Source organism: Filicampus tigris, chromosome 12 (assembly GCF_054856515.1).
Source record: "Filicampus tigris isolate MCC_2025a chromosome 12, RoL_Ftig_1.0, whole genome shotgun sequence".
NCBI lineage: Eukaryota > Metazoa > Chordata > Actinopteri > Syngnathiformes > Syngnathidae > Filicampus > Filicampus tigris.
This window is the reverse complement of record NC_141228.1, coordinates 12026818-12044923: the sequence shown is the minus strand read 5'-3', so window position 1 is coordinate 12044923 and position 18106 is coordinate 12026818. Positions and strand designations below refer to the sequence as shown.

At 41.1% G+C, this 18106-nt stretch overlaps 1 protein-coding gene across 1 annotated transcript in view; it reads left to right on the top strand.

Moving 5' to 3' along the window:
* Positions 1–746: 746 nt before the first annotated feature.
* Positions 747–18106, top strand: part of fbn3 (fibrillin 3) — a 68721-nt gene continuing 51361 nt past the window's right edge. Inside the window, exons 1-4 of the mRNA XM_086047905.1 lie at positions 747–831; positions 3994–4196; positions 14355–14437; positions 14525–14626. Of these exons, the coding sequence (XP_085904031.1) occupies positions 4012–4196; positions 14355–14437; positions 14525–14626 (370 nt within the window). The 5' untranslated portion in view covers positions 747–831; positions 3994–4011. The remainder of the gene's footprint in view (positions 832–3993; positions 4197–14354; positions 14438–14524; positions 14627–18106) is intronic.

The window sequence follows — 18106 nt, the reverse complement described above, 5'->3', positions numbered from 1 at the left end:
CGCACACACACACACACACACACACATAGGATCAAAGATACGTGTACAAAGTTAGATTGAATCCTATGGAACATATTACCTGTATGTACAGTAACTTGTGACTACAAGGCTCCAAGAAGAGTGTAGACTGAATATCTCATTCTTATACTGTATATGGAATGTTTTGGTACTTCATTCTACTTCACTCGAGTACTTGTAGTATAAATTTACTCTGATGAAATAAGAAGTATGTACGTGTAACTAAGCAGAATGGCATAAATGCTTTACCCGTACTTAAGTTAGATTTTTAACAAGGAAATAACTTTGTAGGTGGACCTCTTGTGTAAACAGATATGGAACTGTCTGAGTGTGCTGCAATGTGAGAGTTTAAACTAACATTTTCCTGACTTGGAGTATATTTATGTACTGTCAAACCCCGATCGAACTCCATTATGACCCCTTTCACCTTCTTTTGTTGATAAAGTGGGCTCCTTTTCACTGGCAGATGTGAATGTAAATGCATCTTATCACATGTGTAGTGTCCTGTTGCCCTGAAGGAGGGATGATAGTGACGTTAAAGCACTGCTGGCCCCTGTTAGAACAACTCCAGGAGTCTTCTTGAGGAATGTGGGTTTGTCCTGTAGACCGTTGCTACCCCCCCAACCCCCCTCTTTTTTTTTTTTTTAACTCCCTCCCCTTATCCCAAACGGGGCAATTCCTTAACTTTTCTCCTCTCCCCCCCCACTCACAAGCCCATAGTAGTTGAATATTCCATCCTTGGTGCGCATATATTCCTTCCTCTTAATTCCAACAGCGGGCTGCTCGACGTCAAGGCGCTCCGATTGTTACAAGGTATTACGGGCATGCTTATTAGTGATCTCATGACAAAAAGTGTAAGTGACTTATTCAATGACTTCGAGGGGGTGACTATTGTTCCGGAGACCAGTGCGCGTTTCACGGCGGATTAACTCGTCCTTGGAGTAGATTCACGTCAAATGTGCATGTTAAGATGCTGTAAATTGGTGCAAAACTTTGACATTGCAGACTTCATGTGTTTTTTTTTTTTTTTTTTTAAACTGGCGTTTTATTGCCTTACATGTATTAAAAAATACGTTAGTGGTGACGTTTTAGCTTTTTCCGTTGACAAAAGTGCAATCTTTATAATTTGCGGCACTTTTGGTTCACGTCACGTTTGATTAGTGAAGCGAGAAAAGCGTGATGCGTTTATTTCCATTCATAAAGTTTCTGTGAGGACTCAGTGCTGCAGCAAATACGCCGTTGTCATCCGACTTGGACACGAAAAATGCAACTTTGATTTTCATATAATTGCATTTTCTTAGTTCAGCGTTTAGGGGCAATGGTGTGGAACAAGTTCACTTAAAATTTTAAAGGGGTTTGCTGTTTTTTCCCCTCCAGCAACTAAATAAATTTTTCAACATTCAAAATCTTTTATATTATTTGGTATTAAATGTAAAGGCAGCAAGTGGACAAGTGCTTAGCACATCTGCCTCACAGTTTTATTGTTGTAATCTCATCCTTCTGGTGTAGTTTGTATGTTCTTTCCCAGTAGTCTGGCTTCCTCCCACGATTTAAAAACATGCTTGTCAGGTTCAATGAAAACTTGAAATGTCCATAGATGTGAATGTGAATGGTTTTTTGTCTATGTGTGCCATGCAATTGGGTGGTGAGCAGTCTTAGGTATGCCCCGCCTCTTGCCCCAAATCAGCTGGGATAGGCTTCAGCCATGCTCATTAAGCATGATGGTCTTCTAGCCTAGCTGGACATCGGTGCAGCATTATTTTCATTTTAAATGTTTTCAAGTTTAAACTCCATTTTACAGACATTCGAAATTTGACTTTTCTGAATGAGACGGAATGTAGTCATTGTCATTAAATGAAGAGATTGTTTTTTGTTGTTGTTGTCGTTGTTTGTTGAAGAATAATGCATTACTTTCAGCATTTAACAGCTAAATGTGGTTTCTTGTACTGCTCAAGCGCTTGTGCAGATTTTCTCACGCTGGAATAGACTTAAAATATACAAACAAAAGCTTTACCCATCTTTATTTGGACTGCATGTGGTGTAAAAGTGCTCTGATCGCCACTCTTGACTGCTGTACTGTAACAGATCAGGCACAAAAATCTTTTGTGCCGGCATGCCGCTCAGCTCTCTTATTACAAGGAGCTCCTTTGACCTCAGTGGAAAAGTAGTAAAATGCAAGAACACACACGCTGATTTGAAATCATACTTTCATCTCTGCCAAATACTGTCAAGTCATCTTCCTTGACTGCTCATCATCCTCATCGAACATTTGGATGTATTTTTTCAAGTGGCGTCTGTCAGATATCTTTGTCGACTCTTATTTAGGCTGCACTGTATGTCCTGTGGTTGGAGCCATGGTTAGTAGAGTCTGACCAGGGCCCCACAGTTCTTTCTTCAAGCTGTCTATAATGAGGTGGTGAAGAGAAAATAAACCTCAAGGCTGTCCAATCCAGTCGGACCCTGTGTGTTTTTCAACTGCAACATACCACCAAAAAGTCAGAAATGGAAAGACTATACAGCTTTTGTATGAGGTCAGCTCATCTAAAATGAATTGAAATGAAATGAAATATGCCCACTGGTATAAATTACATAATGAACATAATTGGTAAATTTGATGAGCAATTTGTCCTCATCTATTAACTGGTCTGACGTCTTACTTACATTTATTCTCCGCCCAATAAATGTACGTCTTTGGCTCACTCTAGGCAGACACAAAGCTTTTAGGGGTGAGCTTCTCCATGTTTAAAGTTTGTGAACCTTTAATTCCAGGGATAATCAATACTCGCCATAACACATTGTTTAAGGACGCACGGGCAGTGGTTTAAAGTCCCTGTAAAGTGAAGATAAATATGTCGGAATGTGTGAAATGTGAATGTGTCGGAAAAATGGATGCTACTTTGCCTAGCATCTTTGCCTACGCATAACTGCAGTACGTGTTTATTATTTTAGTAATTTTGGTAAGCAACATTTTACTTATTATTTGGATTTTAAAGGTCTTTTGTTTGTAAGTGCTTTTAAATGCTGTACTTGTCAAGCACATCGAGTTAGCTTTTGTATAAAATGCACTATATAAATAAAGCTGCCTTGCCTTGCCGCCTTATAGTATCCACAAAAAGCCTCCGGTGGCTGGAATAAATGTCACCGGGTTGTCACAAGGTTTTCCACGCCACGACAAGAGGTGCTAGCCTCTAGCTAGCTTGCGAGCTAACCTGCGTTCCTCTCGGCTGAAAGACGGGCAGCGACTTGGTCCACGACATCACTACCTCACTTGCTGTCGTGTCATCGTGTGTAAATTAATGGTTTATTAAATATGGCAGCACAATACATGACAGACATTTGAGCACATACTTCCTGCTAGTAATATACCCACAATGCATTGCGTTTCAACACACTTGGCAGAAGATGTTTTCTTTGGGGTGGTTGTAGATATAGCTTGCTAGCTACCTGCACACTCTAGTGGTAGAAACATGCCAAGTAATTCGTAATTAAAAGTAAAAACCGAAGTGCGTCACTGGGTATTGTTTTAGCACTGCCTCAAATTTCAGGAAAACTGAAATGCTGAAAAACATTGCAATGCTATACCTCCACAACTGAGTGCTACACAGTTGTAAAGCTTGGCACGTGTTCAGACATTACCTTCAAACATCAACAATGTAATTAAAAACAAAATTCTGAATTCACTATCAAAGAACATTTAACATTCTTAACTGCCATTCCAGTGTCGAATGTTAATACGTGGCCCATTCGAAGAGCCGAGATGCTTTCTCAGTGTAAATGTGAGAGACATACTAAATACCTCTGTTTTCTGTGTTTCTAGACTATTATCTCAATTTTCTTTTCTTTCCAGTCGTGACTGTGGAGTGCACACCAGGACTTGGTCTGGATCCAGGTCTAGATTGTTCTGCTCAGCCTGGGTCCAAACGGTGATCAGAGAGTCTGAGAAGGAACTTTAAAAGGCTTGTGTTTCATTCGGAGGGATCGCCGGCCGGACCAATGGGATCAGGGAAGCTGGCTCAGGTGCTGCTGGGATGGGTGGCGGTGTGTCTCGTACCAGTCCATGTGGCGTACGGTCAAACTGCGAATGGGAATGGACCGCTCCAGGCTAGCCGCTTCACAGCCAATACGGACCAGAGAGAGGCGCAACGGGTTCGCCGTCGTGGCCAGGAGACCCTGAGAGGGTAGGCTTAATTTACTGTATGTTTTTATGTCCCACTTTCATTCTGCCTTCCTGCCAAATTACAAATTAATTGGCGTGACAGTTGAACCAAGATTTATTCACTTATCTGTTTGGACAAAACTCACCAAAGTGTATCTGAAGTGTATCACGCACACAGCTGTTGCAGCTTCACACCTTTGAATTTGCCGACAATTGCTTTTAACACAACGGGATATACTCAGGGATTCAACTCAACTATATAAAGTTGTAATCATAAGTTTACATACACATAGGATATGTAAACTAATGAGCACAGCTGTATCTGCTACTATCTCTGACGGCAGCAAATTATTGAGCCCCCTTCAAACTCTCACTTAGGATAGCAAGTCTGCAAAAAGCCACGGAAATGCTGACTTAGGTGGCCATTATGAAAGCGGCTTTTGTGTTTCACAACAGTCATGTGAAAGATTATAATGAAACAGCTTCATTAGCAGAAGAATGGAAAAGTGCATCTACTCCAGTTTTGCATAAACGCCTTGAGACCTTTGTAGACATATTGTATCTGGAGAGACTTAAAACCATAAATGACTTTACCCCCCCCTGATTTCCTGGCAGCGCCCTTTCAACTGCTGCGCTTTCTGCTGTGAGGCCAGACCGCCTTCTATCAAATTATGCTGCAGAAGACTAGTGCATTGTTTTCCCCAAAACAGCACGTTTGACCTTAACAAGCTGCGTGGCATGCTGAACTCACCACGTGTATTTACAGCAAATTGACATTTCATGGGAAAAATTAAGCAGCTTTCTATACATCCCATGTGGGGTTGATGAGGGAAAGCGTGACACAAATTCTTGTGTGTGTTGGTTATAAACTGGAGAAAGTAGTTTCGAGGGGTGTGCTAAATTGAGGCAGTTGATGTCAAGTTAGTGAGTGTGAGCACTATGGACAAGTGGTGTGCCGTCAGGCCTCGTCTGCTGGCCTAAACGCTAATCAGATGCACATTTCCAAAGGAAATTCTAGTATTTAATCCATGGAATTGTATTAATTACATTCAAAACAATCTATTCTCTTTATTACATAGCATTTCTCTTGGCTGCACTGCTTTTCTTAACTGGATGTCAAGTCAAATTCATTTATATAGCCCTTCATCATAGAAACATCTCAAATGGCTTCACATGCCCACAGTTGACAAATATTAACGGCATCCACTGATCTTAACTTATTGCGACGTTAGACATTTTTAACCAATCAGATTTTGTCCTCACTCGCTGACCCTTGGTGACGTCAGCATTTTCTTTTTTCTGATTGGTTGGTCAGAGCAAAACTTGTTACAGCCAAGTTCGACTAGCAAAACCACATGTGTTGTGATCAGCACTCATCAATACTTTTAATAATCAGGGTCTCTGGTGAGTATGATGTGCTTTATTACTTTTTATAAATGTTTTTGCCATGTCATGCTGTTATGTTGCGTTTTTGTATAGTATCGATGATTTCTAAAATTGCAGCTCACGGTGGTGGTATTAACTCATTCACTACCAGACTTTTTCAGACCCATTGTGAAATGACATATAAATACGACATTGGGATGGAATGAGTTGAGAGGTGGATTAAGTTGGGTAAATCTCCACTGAAGGCTCATGTACCAACTGCACAGCCCTCCACTGATATGGACAAAAGTATAGTCCCCCACTGCACTCCACTTGCATATTCAACTTTGTGGAGTGGGGCAACTTCATTTGGCCTTGTATATTTTGCTACTATGTGGAAAAAGAAAAAAAAAACAAGACATGTTTTGTTGGGCCCCGTTGTCAAAATCAGTTATTCCAATCAGGCACCCAGCTCACGGTTGTCCTTGTGCCAAGCCACAGGAAATGAGGTAGTCCTATCACCCGAAGGACCTATGAAAAGGGACATTTGTTTCAACGATGGAGGTGACAAAGCAGCAGAAGCACAGGACCACATGATGATGGTGAAGGATATACACACACATACTTTTGTTTTATTCACTAAGTTAGGTAAAACTCCAGACCTAGGGTTGACATATTGCTTGTTTAATTTTTCTCGAACGGGAATGGCGAGTGAAAAGAAAGTAGACGTCCAGTTGAATATGAAGGCAGCTGTCAGAGTCTGTGTTTAGGCTGGCTGACTTTGTGTTGAACAGTTCATCATCTAGATTGTGTTTCCTGACATATCTCAACTTTTCATTGAATAACATCTGAAGGTGCCCAAATTAAATATATGACCTGACAGAACGATAATTCACATTCACAGCTTGTCTAGTAGAGTGATCATAAACCAAGGGGCATTGTGCAATTCCATATTATTTCCATCAAACACTGAGTGTTTTTTTTAAAGAACAAACAGAACAATAAAAGCACGCAGACGTTTCCAATGCAAAACGTGAACATGTGGAAACACACCAGTGATTGGGATGAAAGTCTCATTTCATGATTTTTTGAATGTGCTGCATAAATTAATTGCAGATATTGCACAACAATATAAAATCTGCAGCGCACCACCACCACCTCTTGGACATGAAATTTTACCGGTAATTTTAATGTTAGCTGGCAACTGTAACCACGTTTTTACTTTCCCCAGGAGCTGCAGTTAGCTGGCCAAAGCAAATAAGTGTCTATAGTTTATTTTTCATTACAGTTTGTCGCTGGCTGAAAAACGATTTTTAATCATTTAAAATGTGAACTGTGCTACGTTGAGATACCTCTTGGGAGAATATGCCCCATATTGACCAAGTATTGGGACACCTGGCCCTTATAACTAAAGGAAATTAGGTCTGGGAACTACGACATTCTATACTGTAGGACACTGAAATGTGTCTGTGGAACAGAAAAGACCTTCCCAACACTGTTGCCACAACGTTGGAAACATACAAGCTGGTAAGACACAGAATTAGGATCTAGGGTCTCTGAGAGGTATATCCCAAGGCTTTTGTGATGTAACGTTTGTATAATTATCAGATTTCTTTGATGAGTGGGGAACTTTGAACTATGTGGTAGGGAAAACTAGTGTTGCACAGGAGTTGTTGAAGGTCAACGATTCACCTCAAAGTACAACGACATGTGATACATTCAAGAGCCTGCAGTACATCCAAATCCTTTCATCCAAGTGTTGGACCAATCACAGTGGACTGTCAGTAACTGTGCATGTGGCAGACGGAGGGTGGTTAGCGTAATGATGGCCATTATGCTGGCCTTGGGCTAACGTGCGGTGTTTATTTGCTGGCGAGAATTCTATATCCACAAATCTGTCCCTGGTATAACCGCTAGTGCTGATGCTGACTAGTTGTGACTCACAGGCTCCCACAACACACGGCTGCTTGGTATCAGTTCATTCAGCTTTGTATCTGATCTGACTTTTGGCTTGCTGCCTCGAATGCTTTAATTGAAGTGGATTTTTGCTTGTGGGAAGGGCTGAAGGTGTTTTAGAGTTGAATGCTGCCTCAAATGCATCATAAAATTACAGACTAACAGATTATTTCTAATGTCAAGGAAAGATTTCCCAAATTTGACTGTATTTAATGTCAAATTAGTGTGCGTCAAATATAGCCGATTGATGTGGTTAAATCCTATCAGGGAGTTCTTGTGTTCTAACATGGCTTGAGAACAAGAGCAGATGGTGTGTATAATAGGATGAAATCTTAAACGGCAAACCAAACGTTTTATGATGATGCCTTTAAACACTTCTATTACATTTTCACGACTTCATCTTGCCTTCAGACTATCCTTACTAAAGGCAAATATAAGGCGTTTCGAATTCAGGACCTGTGTCCTTCGGAGCCTGCACTTGAATTGGAAAATTCCTTCTTTTGATATTTGGGTAAGATATAATGCAACTTTTGTTTGTACTATTGCTCAGTTTTGGAAGATATTGTAATATTCCAATGTCGTCTTTTACACCGTGATGCGATGTTTAATGGTGATGTGATGCAATCAGGAATTTCCTAGACTAGACCGTCCCATTTACACTACGTTCCCATTGGCCACTGCAACCCAGTTTGCCTGAAATGTCGACCATTTTCAATAAAGTCTTGCTAAGTTTTCTCACTATCTATGTGATCTGTCTGCCTACTGTATCTATTGGTTTGGCCTGTGGTTTACCACAGATGCCACTCATTTCCTACTGGCCTGTAATGTTCTCATAGTGGTCCCTCATGTTCCTCATATCATGTCAAGGCTTTCTATGAATCGAGCATGGATGCTGGGCAGCTTTGGAGCACATTTGTACCCCTGGCAGAGTTGAATGAAGGGCCAGCTCCTTAGGCAGCGTTAGATTAGCTATTAGGTTAATGTCAGTATACAGTCAACATAATTGGACAAAAACTCAGAAATAAATGAATGACAAGACTGTTTGTGCTTGGAGGGATATTTTTGGGATATATCTTGCAGGACTACCGGTATATATTTTCTGAATAATTCAAATATAGTCTGTGAATAATACAGATGTAGTCTGCAGCAACATTCCACTAATCGGCAATTTGGTCCCACTCAAATTGTTTTGGGCCAGTAAACCATGATCGACCATTTGTGACATTAAAGTGTGTAGATGGCATCGCCTGCAATATGTATGTAGAATGACATCATAGCAGTAGAACGTAGCATAACCTTTAAGTAAATTCAACCAAAAAAACGGACCTTGATTATCATAAACATGCTTTAACTAATGGAAAAAGAAAAACGTGCTATGACCTTCACATTCCACTCTGATTGTCTTGCAAAAATGTCAATTCTTTTAAGACTAACGTACCTGCAGTACATGATTGCATTGGTACAGGAATTCTGCATGTATTTTGCCAGCAATTTGCTAGTTTAACGTGGGAAGAACAAATGAAATATTCCATTCCCATTTACGACCATTGCGGCATCTAAACTGCTGCTGAATCCTCCACGTAATAAAGGACCTATTGTTGGATCGATTTGGCGGGTCAGAGCTGTATTTCTAAAAATAGATCCGTGCATGAGTCTCCCACCTAAATCATATTGAAAAATGTGGCAGAAAGGATCACTTAATATGGAAAATCTTTGAACCATAACATACTTCTGTGTAGAAAAGGGGCTTTGACTTCTCTTTACAGCTGCTTTTTTCCCTGGCTGTGAAAAATTCCACATTCATAAAATCATCACATAACCTTGAAAGTTTTGGCTCAGACTGGTCACCACCAAAAGGCAGGGACAAGAAATCCATGCTGAGGTCCTACCGTTAGAAGAATGATGTCATTGCACATCTGAAAAGACTAAACTCACGTCTGGAGCACACACGGTAGCCATTTCTTGATCAATATTGCACATAGCGAAGAATTTACAGTTTTACTTGACCACAATTACCTTCACTGCAGACCCAAAAGCTCATAAAAAATGCCACATTTTCTCTTTAAAGTTCATTTTTATGCTAGCGACGTAGAATTCCAGTTCATTCTTGGCAAGCATCCTCCTTGTAAACTCCCACACCCAGCTTTACCGAGCCTTGCTGAAGGGAGATGCTTTGAACGCTAGTTGACATAGTAGACAATCAATCTATAGATTTAGTACAACATCAATAGCACCACCCCAATGGAATAGAGTCTTCACCTTGCAGTCCCAAGAATGTCTGGCTGGCCATGTGCCTTTTTTTTTGTTAGAAAATAAAACATAGTAAGACTCCAAAAAATCAGATACTGTATGCCAAACCTGCAATACTTAAGTAGTGCTCTGGAGGAATTTATATTGAAGACGAATGGATGACTGCCATTTTTCACTTGGCATTTTTGTGCATTTAGTTTAATTTGAGGTATTTATTTGTCTGAATTTTATTCGTATGTGTCATTCATTACTTGTGAATCAGGAACAGCTGGTTAAATCATGGCATAGCTCAAGTTTGGTCGTTTTGCTCATTTTACTGATGTTTACTGTTAATGAATATTGTTGCTACTGTGAAGTACTTTCACCTTTTATGGGCATCCAACTTCCTCATGACCACCTGGGTCATTTTCTAACATTCCTCAATCCTCCTCACTCCCGTCTCATAGCCAAGCCAACATGCACAAGTGTTGCTTCAGGCAGGAATACGTAAGGCTTAACTTGGTTCAAATACCAGACTGATGACTTTTGATCTTTGACCGGGCCACTGACACTAACACATGCAGGGTACACAGACACCTGACCTAAACTTCTGCTCTTCTTTGTCTTCATGGAAACAGACTGTAGTCATTCCCCATGCCGGCCCTTCGTTGCCGGTCGAACAGGCTGCCCTCAGCTGCTTTAATCTTTGACCCTGTGGATTCCTTCATGAGTGGACAGACCCTCAGGCTGTGTTGATGTTGCACTTTCTAATTCTGTTACAGTTTGCTGGAAACTCACAGGAAAATCAGCAGTGTTTCACCAGACCAAAATATGGTGCTTGTTGAAGATCAGAACCAGTTGAGGTTGACAACTTGAACAGCAATCAGCGGACTTTTAGCAAAGATGGAGTTAACAAATGTAAAAAACAGGACTGTATTTTTTTTTTTTTTGTCTGCTCTGTAATCAGCTGTAGTACAGTGATCGTGCGACAGAAAATCTTGTAGTTAAAATGAAAACGTCCTGCAATTGGCCGGCGGCAATTCCTGGGTGTACCTGACTGGCCGGCTCACCTGTGACTCATATGAGGGTAAGAATGTAAATGCGACACATTTGTTTTTGCTCTCATTTTTCATGAACTGAACTCAAAGATCTTTTTCTATGTACACAAAAGACCCATTTCTCTCAAATATTGTTCAAAAATCTTCTTTAAATATTTGATAGTGAGCATTTGTTCTTTGTGTAGATAATCCATTCACCTCACAGGTGTGGCATGATAAGATGCTGATTTAAGAGCATGAATATTGCATAGGTGTGCCTTAGGCTGTTCACAATAAAAGAGCACGCTGTGTAAGAGCGGCTTTTTGTTGTAGACAGCCTGAGGCACGCTGTGTTAGAGCGGCCTTTTATCGTGGGCAGCTTTAGGTGCACCTGTGCAATAATCATGCTGTCTAATCATCAGCATCTTAATATGCCACACCTGCGTGGTGGATATCTTATTTCGGCAAAGGAGGGGTGCTCACCTACACAGATTTAGACAGATTTGTGAACGATAATTCAAAGACATAGGCCTGTTGTGTATATAGAAAAAAAAATCGTGAGTTCAGTTCATAAAAAATGGGAGCAAAGACAAAAGTGACGCATTTATGTTTTCTGCTCCCTTTTTTGTTCTGCGCTTAACATTTTTGCTCGGATGAGATGGCAGCCATTTTCGTTTTATTACTATTAATGGCAGTTAACGAGCCATTTACGGGCCAGGAGGCAGCTTCAAAGGTCGCAACGTGGACGCACAAGAGTTAATCTCCTTTAGATTGAGCCCTGAGAACAGTGGGACATTTCAATATTGAGGAAAACCCCTGGGGCTTAAACTTTTTTTTTAATGTCTGTCTTTCATTCTGTTTGACTGGAGTCGGCCCTCTAAAGCTCTTGAGAGAGCAGACGCTGACCTGCAGGAAAGACTAGGATAGAGGGGCAGAGGAAGAATAACAATCGAGAACACCTCAGGGTCAGGCGCATATAATCCGTCATTTATTAACATCCTCCCAGTCTAACTGTAACAGTGGAATCGTTTCAGCACTCAGGAGAAACTAGAGGAGGGAATAAATCAGTTGCTCATTAAGCGGTGGAATGCTCACGGCTCACTCTATGCATTGCTGAGGTGTTTTTGAACCCTAACAGAATGTTTGGCTTGTGCCCCAGAAAGTTGACCCATCACCAAGACTGTGCTCTGGCCTCTCCTTTCCCTATCTCAGTTTTCCACTCCTCCTGCGGCTTCCTCCTGTTCTCAACATCAACTTGTTTTGCTTTCCCTCCCACTTATCCCCAGTTCCTTTTCCTTTCCCACCGGCATGTCCTCGCCGAGCCCGATCCTTGTCACTATCTTCACACTTTCTGACGCTCATTTTTAGCTTTGGAAGTTGTCTCAAAATTCGCTGCTATTAACTTTCTCCTGTTCATCTTCTCCCGGCTGCTTTCTCTTCTACCCCAATGTAAATTCCTCGCCGTGCCTGTCCACCTGTTTGTCTGCCCTTCAACCACCCTTTGCCATATGGTAATGTGGTTGAGGTTCAATAACCATCTGTCATTGCCAAACTGATTGAAGGTCATCTGTTTCATGTATAGAAGGAACTTCTACTGAACATGCAATTTAGTGCCCGGTTTCTGGGATCTTAGTAAATCAGGCCCAGAAATTCTTTCAAACAATTTAGACAATTTAGAGTCTTCAATCAACATAACATGCTTAGTTGTGCTTGTAGAGCAGGCTTTTCCATTTTTTTTTTTTTTATAACCCAACACCAAAATTTATAGTAAGATTGCTCCAACCAATGTATGCCAAAACATTAAAATATACATATAAACATGAAATGTATAATTGTACAATATAATTGTACTCAAATCTGCCAGTCTGTTTATCGCCATCCATCTGCAGCTTGTGTACTCTTCCACCGTCCGTCTATCCGCCTTTTTGCCATGCCGGACCAAATCGTAATCGCCTATCATTTTAAACGCACGTCCGTTACCGTTGTCCAAATAAACCCTACCCTAAAACAATAGTAAAATGGCTGTCACACTGATTGGAACTCTCCAAAAGTCACTGTGATGATGTCACCTCTATGATGTAACTATTGACTTAAGCGCTATATAAATATTTGAAAGATACCCTTTTAAAGGGATGATGGTATGTTAACAGGCAGGCAAGTTTCAATCAAATATAAATTGTATTACTCGAAACGTAGACATCATCTTCAGTCACATGGCCCAGAAAACACGACTGCACATTATTTATCTCCTTGCGTCTTGACCAGAGCTACATTACGATTGCACTTGGAGAGGGCACTTCTAACAGGATGTTTAATTCTTTTCTCTTTTCTCACCGTTCAGATTGCTACGGTGCATTTCTCTTCACCTCATTGAGGCTGCTCCTTCTCTTTAGAAGGGTGTCTAAGAGAGCCACCAAAAACAGGAGAAAAAGCTAAACACATGCACTCTAAAAACAGTTGGGTCAAAAATGGACCAATCCACTACTTGGGTCAGTTTGACCCAACTTTCTGGGTTGTTTGTGCAGAAAACAACCCAAAGAATGGGTCGTTTCGTACAAAACGACCCCTAAAATTGGACTGTTTTGTACAAAACAACTCAAGAAAGAGGGTCAAATTGACCCAATTAGTGGATCGGCCCATTTTTAACCCAAAATTGTGTTATTTTTGATCCGTTTTTAGAGTGCAGAGTTAGTCTCTTGATATAGCGGTAGACTCAGGTACCTTAGGTGCCTCAAGCTCAGAGGTTTTGTGTGACTTGAGAAGTGTATTATCCCTGAGAATCGTGATTGAATTTGGGAGGTTCCACTGTATTTGGCGTGAATGGGGCTTAGAGTCAAGTGTTTGAAGTTAGGTTGATCACAACACCCGTCAGAAGACACAAAAAGTTGCTCATCCTAGATTTGCTGCTGAAAAAGACCATCATGAATAAATACCCTTGGGGATAAAGACTGGCTGTGTAGATGTCACCTTTGATGCAAATGACTCTAGATGAGTGTCTTTCTCAATTGACCGGTTTGTGCTCACTAAAATCTTGGTAGTCGTAAATGCAAAGAAGAGACCACAACACAAATGACCACAGATATCCCCATATTATGTGCTTTGAACGCTCTCGATGGATATCATTAGTACAACCAGACTGTTGGAATCTTTTCAGATTGCTACGGTGCATTTACTTCTGTATTCTGACTGGAATTGGGTTTTAGGGTTGATGCGTGAGGGGTATTTTTTAGTCCAGTAAGCACATAGATGATAAACAGTCCTCCTCTTATTGGTTTGTAAAGCCTCAATGTATTTGTGTGTGAGTAATGTCAGTTTTGCAATTTGCAAATGTGGTTTTGCTGTTTCCTGAGAGGAAAGCTTGTGGCCTAGACCAATCAAATTCTCCATGGGCTGCGATGGCTGTTACAGCTGTCAAGTGAGCGGACTCAGATCAGAGTTTTTTCCCATCATGCATCACTGGGGAGAGATTTGCTTCACTGTGTTTTGTTTACTCTAAAAGCATAAGTCAAAAAGGTTCTGACTGTTTGTTTAGTGGATTCTCTCAAATATACTTGTTGATTTCTAACTTGTTTTCTCTCTCTTTTGTGTGTCAGACCCAATGTGTGTGGTTCTCGCTACCATTCATACTGCTGCCCCGGATGGAAGACTCTGCCAGGCGGGAACCAGTGTATTGTTCGTAAGTTCCACCATCCATTAATCCTCGCCACTGTCATCAAACTGATCCCACGGGAGAATACTCACCCTTTCTCCTTTGACCTAACAGCAATTTGCAGGAACTCCTGTGGCGATGGCTTCTGTTCCAGACCCAACATGTGCACCTGTTCAAACGGGCAGCTCTCTTCCAGCTGTGGTGCAGGAGGAGGAGGTGAGTCGACATCTCGTCGACAACTCGTGAAAACTACACTAATCAAATAATTCTAATTTTTAAAAAAATAATATACTATTAAACATTTTTTGGGGTTAGTCTAGTGTTCAGTCTTTTATTGATTTTATGTGTGCACACAATCCATTCCTGGAGGCTAGTCAATCGACAATTTGTTGAGATTTGGAAACAAATTTTGCCATCATTATTATCTCTCTGAAGGGATTTTTCTTCAGGCAACTCAAACCGGCCCAGCTACTTATAAAAGAATGCTCTTTCCAACCCTACAGTTTTATTTCCCACTGGACACATCGCTCTTATCGTGTGAGCAGAGTTACACATGGAATCTCTCGCCAGCACTTCAGTTGATCAATTCCAGTTGACATTCTGGCTGCCTTGACCTATTTAAGGAGGAGTAGATGTATGCGGTGAGGTGCACAAAGTCATAATAGTCTTAGGGGAATTAGTTCAGCGTTCGAGTAATAGTCAAATGAGAAGGGTGTTAGCAAATACTTTAACCCCACTTTGGGAGCGTGTAAAGTACGTGTGGATGTGTGCATTCGGTGGCGTGCAATGCGTTCAGCCTCACTGCTTTAGTAGGACAAAATCAGCTCATCAGTCATGCCTGGCCTCCTGCCAGACCCTTCGCACATGCTTATATTCCGTGTGAAGCGTGCACAAACGCCCATCTTGCACAATTTCACACACCACACACGGATGTGCAACCGAATCTTATATTACATGAATTTAAAAAGAAACACGAGCTGGGTGCGCACACACGCGCAAATCGAGCGTAAAGAAAGATCTGTTTGAGTCCAAAGTAAAGGTGATGTCCCCTGAAGAGGAAGGCCATGGAGGATGGGGCGGGGACAGCCTCTGACCTGTACAGCAGGATGCACACTGATCTCTTGCAGCGTCAGTGCTTTGGCAAGAGCTATGAAGTCATGTTCCAGAATGGGTCAAAGGGCACAGAACGATAAATTAAAGCTTAGAGAGCTTAGAAGAGCTTCACTGAACTGTCACTCACTCGTACACACTGTGGGTCCTCGCCATCCCCCCGCTGTGATTTATCGAGCTATTTCAATGGTTTTGCCGGGAGTGGAGGGGAAAAAAAAAACATGGTGTCATTATGTTATCAAGCTTCTGAACCAGTTTGAATGATAGTCAACGGTCAAGACGGAGAGAATGTTTGTCCATTCATCCAGAGCAACATAATTGTGAGCTGAGAGAAGGCCTGGCTCACAATCAAATGTTTAATTTTGATGACCCAAACATACTTTTATGATCCTTGATTTGTGCACTGCGGCACCATCACGCTTGGATGTAAAAGAAGACATCCCAAAATTCTTCTCATGAAGCTGCGAACAAAGAATTCAAATTGTCCCAGCAAGAGACCCACGTATAGCGTAGTGCTTCACATAGCTGACTTTTGTACCCCCGGTGTTGGGATCGGTTTCCATAAATGGTATGGAATACGTACGAATGGTCTAGCTAGCATCGAAAATTAGGATTCTAATCCAACTAATGTTTTGCATATGTTCCTATGGTATACAGTATATGCCAGTGAATGTACAGTAGATATGCCTCAGTAAGACATCGCTATACTTTTTTAACTAATAAGATGTTAACTTGCTTACTTGTTGTAAGTAGCTTTTTCTCGTTTTTTACTAATTGGATATTTTTTTACCTGAAGTTTTACTTGAGGCTGTGTTTACAAAAGTGATTTTAATTAGTTAGCGGTGTCTCAAAGGCTTTAGGCCGTGTCATTAGTAGACCTCTTTCCCTTCAATACAGCCCAAGTCTATGTTTGGACTGAATCCATCATTTCAAAGGGCATTCCAGCGCAATTTAGAGTTACCAATTTACTGTACCTTCATTATCCACACTCTCATTTGAGCGAACTGGTTTACTGAGTCTCAGATAACATCACATAAACTTGCCTATGGAGGTTTGAAGAAAACAGCAGCCCATTTAGGGATTTTCTGAGTATAAAAACGCACACACGCTATTTGATTTTTTATTTGTTTAACCAACAAAACAGTTAAAGGTGTGTGCATGAGTCAATATACTGAAAATCTGGAGATATACGTCAGTTCCTGGGGAGGCTGTATGTAGCCCTAACAGAGAAGGGGGTCAAGCAGCTGTACTGAACAACGTCAAGGGTCACTTTTATAACCCCGCATTATTAAGAAATCATTACCACCAACATTCTTGCGCTGATGCTGAGAAACATCTGTCATCAGAGACTAACAAGCTTCTGTAGACGATTGAAAATTGAAAATTGGCACCCGTGGAAACTGGGAGAGCAGAGAAGGACCTTTTATAATTAGAAGCTGGTGCCACTCCTTTATAATGAATTGCGTGTTACGGTATCAGATACATAACAGAAATGATTGATTGTACAGAAAATTGAGACTACGGGTAAGCTTTAGGCAGCAGGCAGAATGGGCAAAATGTTATTACATTACATTAAAATATTACATAGTGTATCAGCCATTGAGAAAAATTGGTTACATTACAAATGTAATTGCTTGCACACGTGTCATCTTATGGCCACCCCTTAGTGAGTCGGTGTGGGACCCTGGCCACCTGAAAAAGTTCTGGCTCCACCCCGTTTATGTGGAAGACAATTAATTATGCATTACAGCAAAAAGCAGTACATCGTTGCTGTCCAGCAAAAAGAATGATTTTTTTTCCACTGTTATCCGAAACAATAACTTTTTTTTCTGCCACTATATGGAGAATACGTTGGAATAAGATGAAGACTATCATTAACATATTTATAATGACACATTTTTAAACCCCATGATAGACAACCATAAACCGAGGACACCCTGGATTATAGTAATCATGTTACTTTTGTAATTTTACTCCCAGTGCAGTTTACACAACACAGTTTGGTTGGTCATCCACAAGACAACAACATTATACAGCCAAGTACTGCTAGTAGCATGCATTTTGTATCCGTCCTTATATTAGGTCAATGCGACCAGGAACCATCATGACAAAACTGTCAACACAAATGAAGAACAAAAACAATTTTGACTAGAGTCTGCTCTGTCACTACAAGACTAATGTGACCTACGATGTGACAAAAATTTTGACATTTTGACAACATTCATCTTCTTGATGTGTGTCTGTACAATCTAAAAATGTAGGCTGCCTTGTCACCAGTTCCTGTGGGCTGTGCTAATCACAACGCAACATAGCAATAAAGCTCCCTAGTTTTCCATCACACACAAACACACAAATACACAGGCGCACACTCATAGACTTGACGCACACGCACACGCATTGACTTCCTGTGTTTCGCAGCCTCTCGTAAAAAGCACCCAGATGTGAGCAGCTGAGCGACAACGCTCGCTATAAGACAGAGGTGCATTGTGGTGCTCCACAGCAAACGCCTTAACACGCATGCACATCCCCCAACAGCCCCTTGCACTGCACGTGCAACTTTCCAGGCACGGGTCATTGGGGTGAACC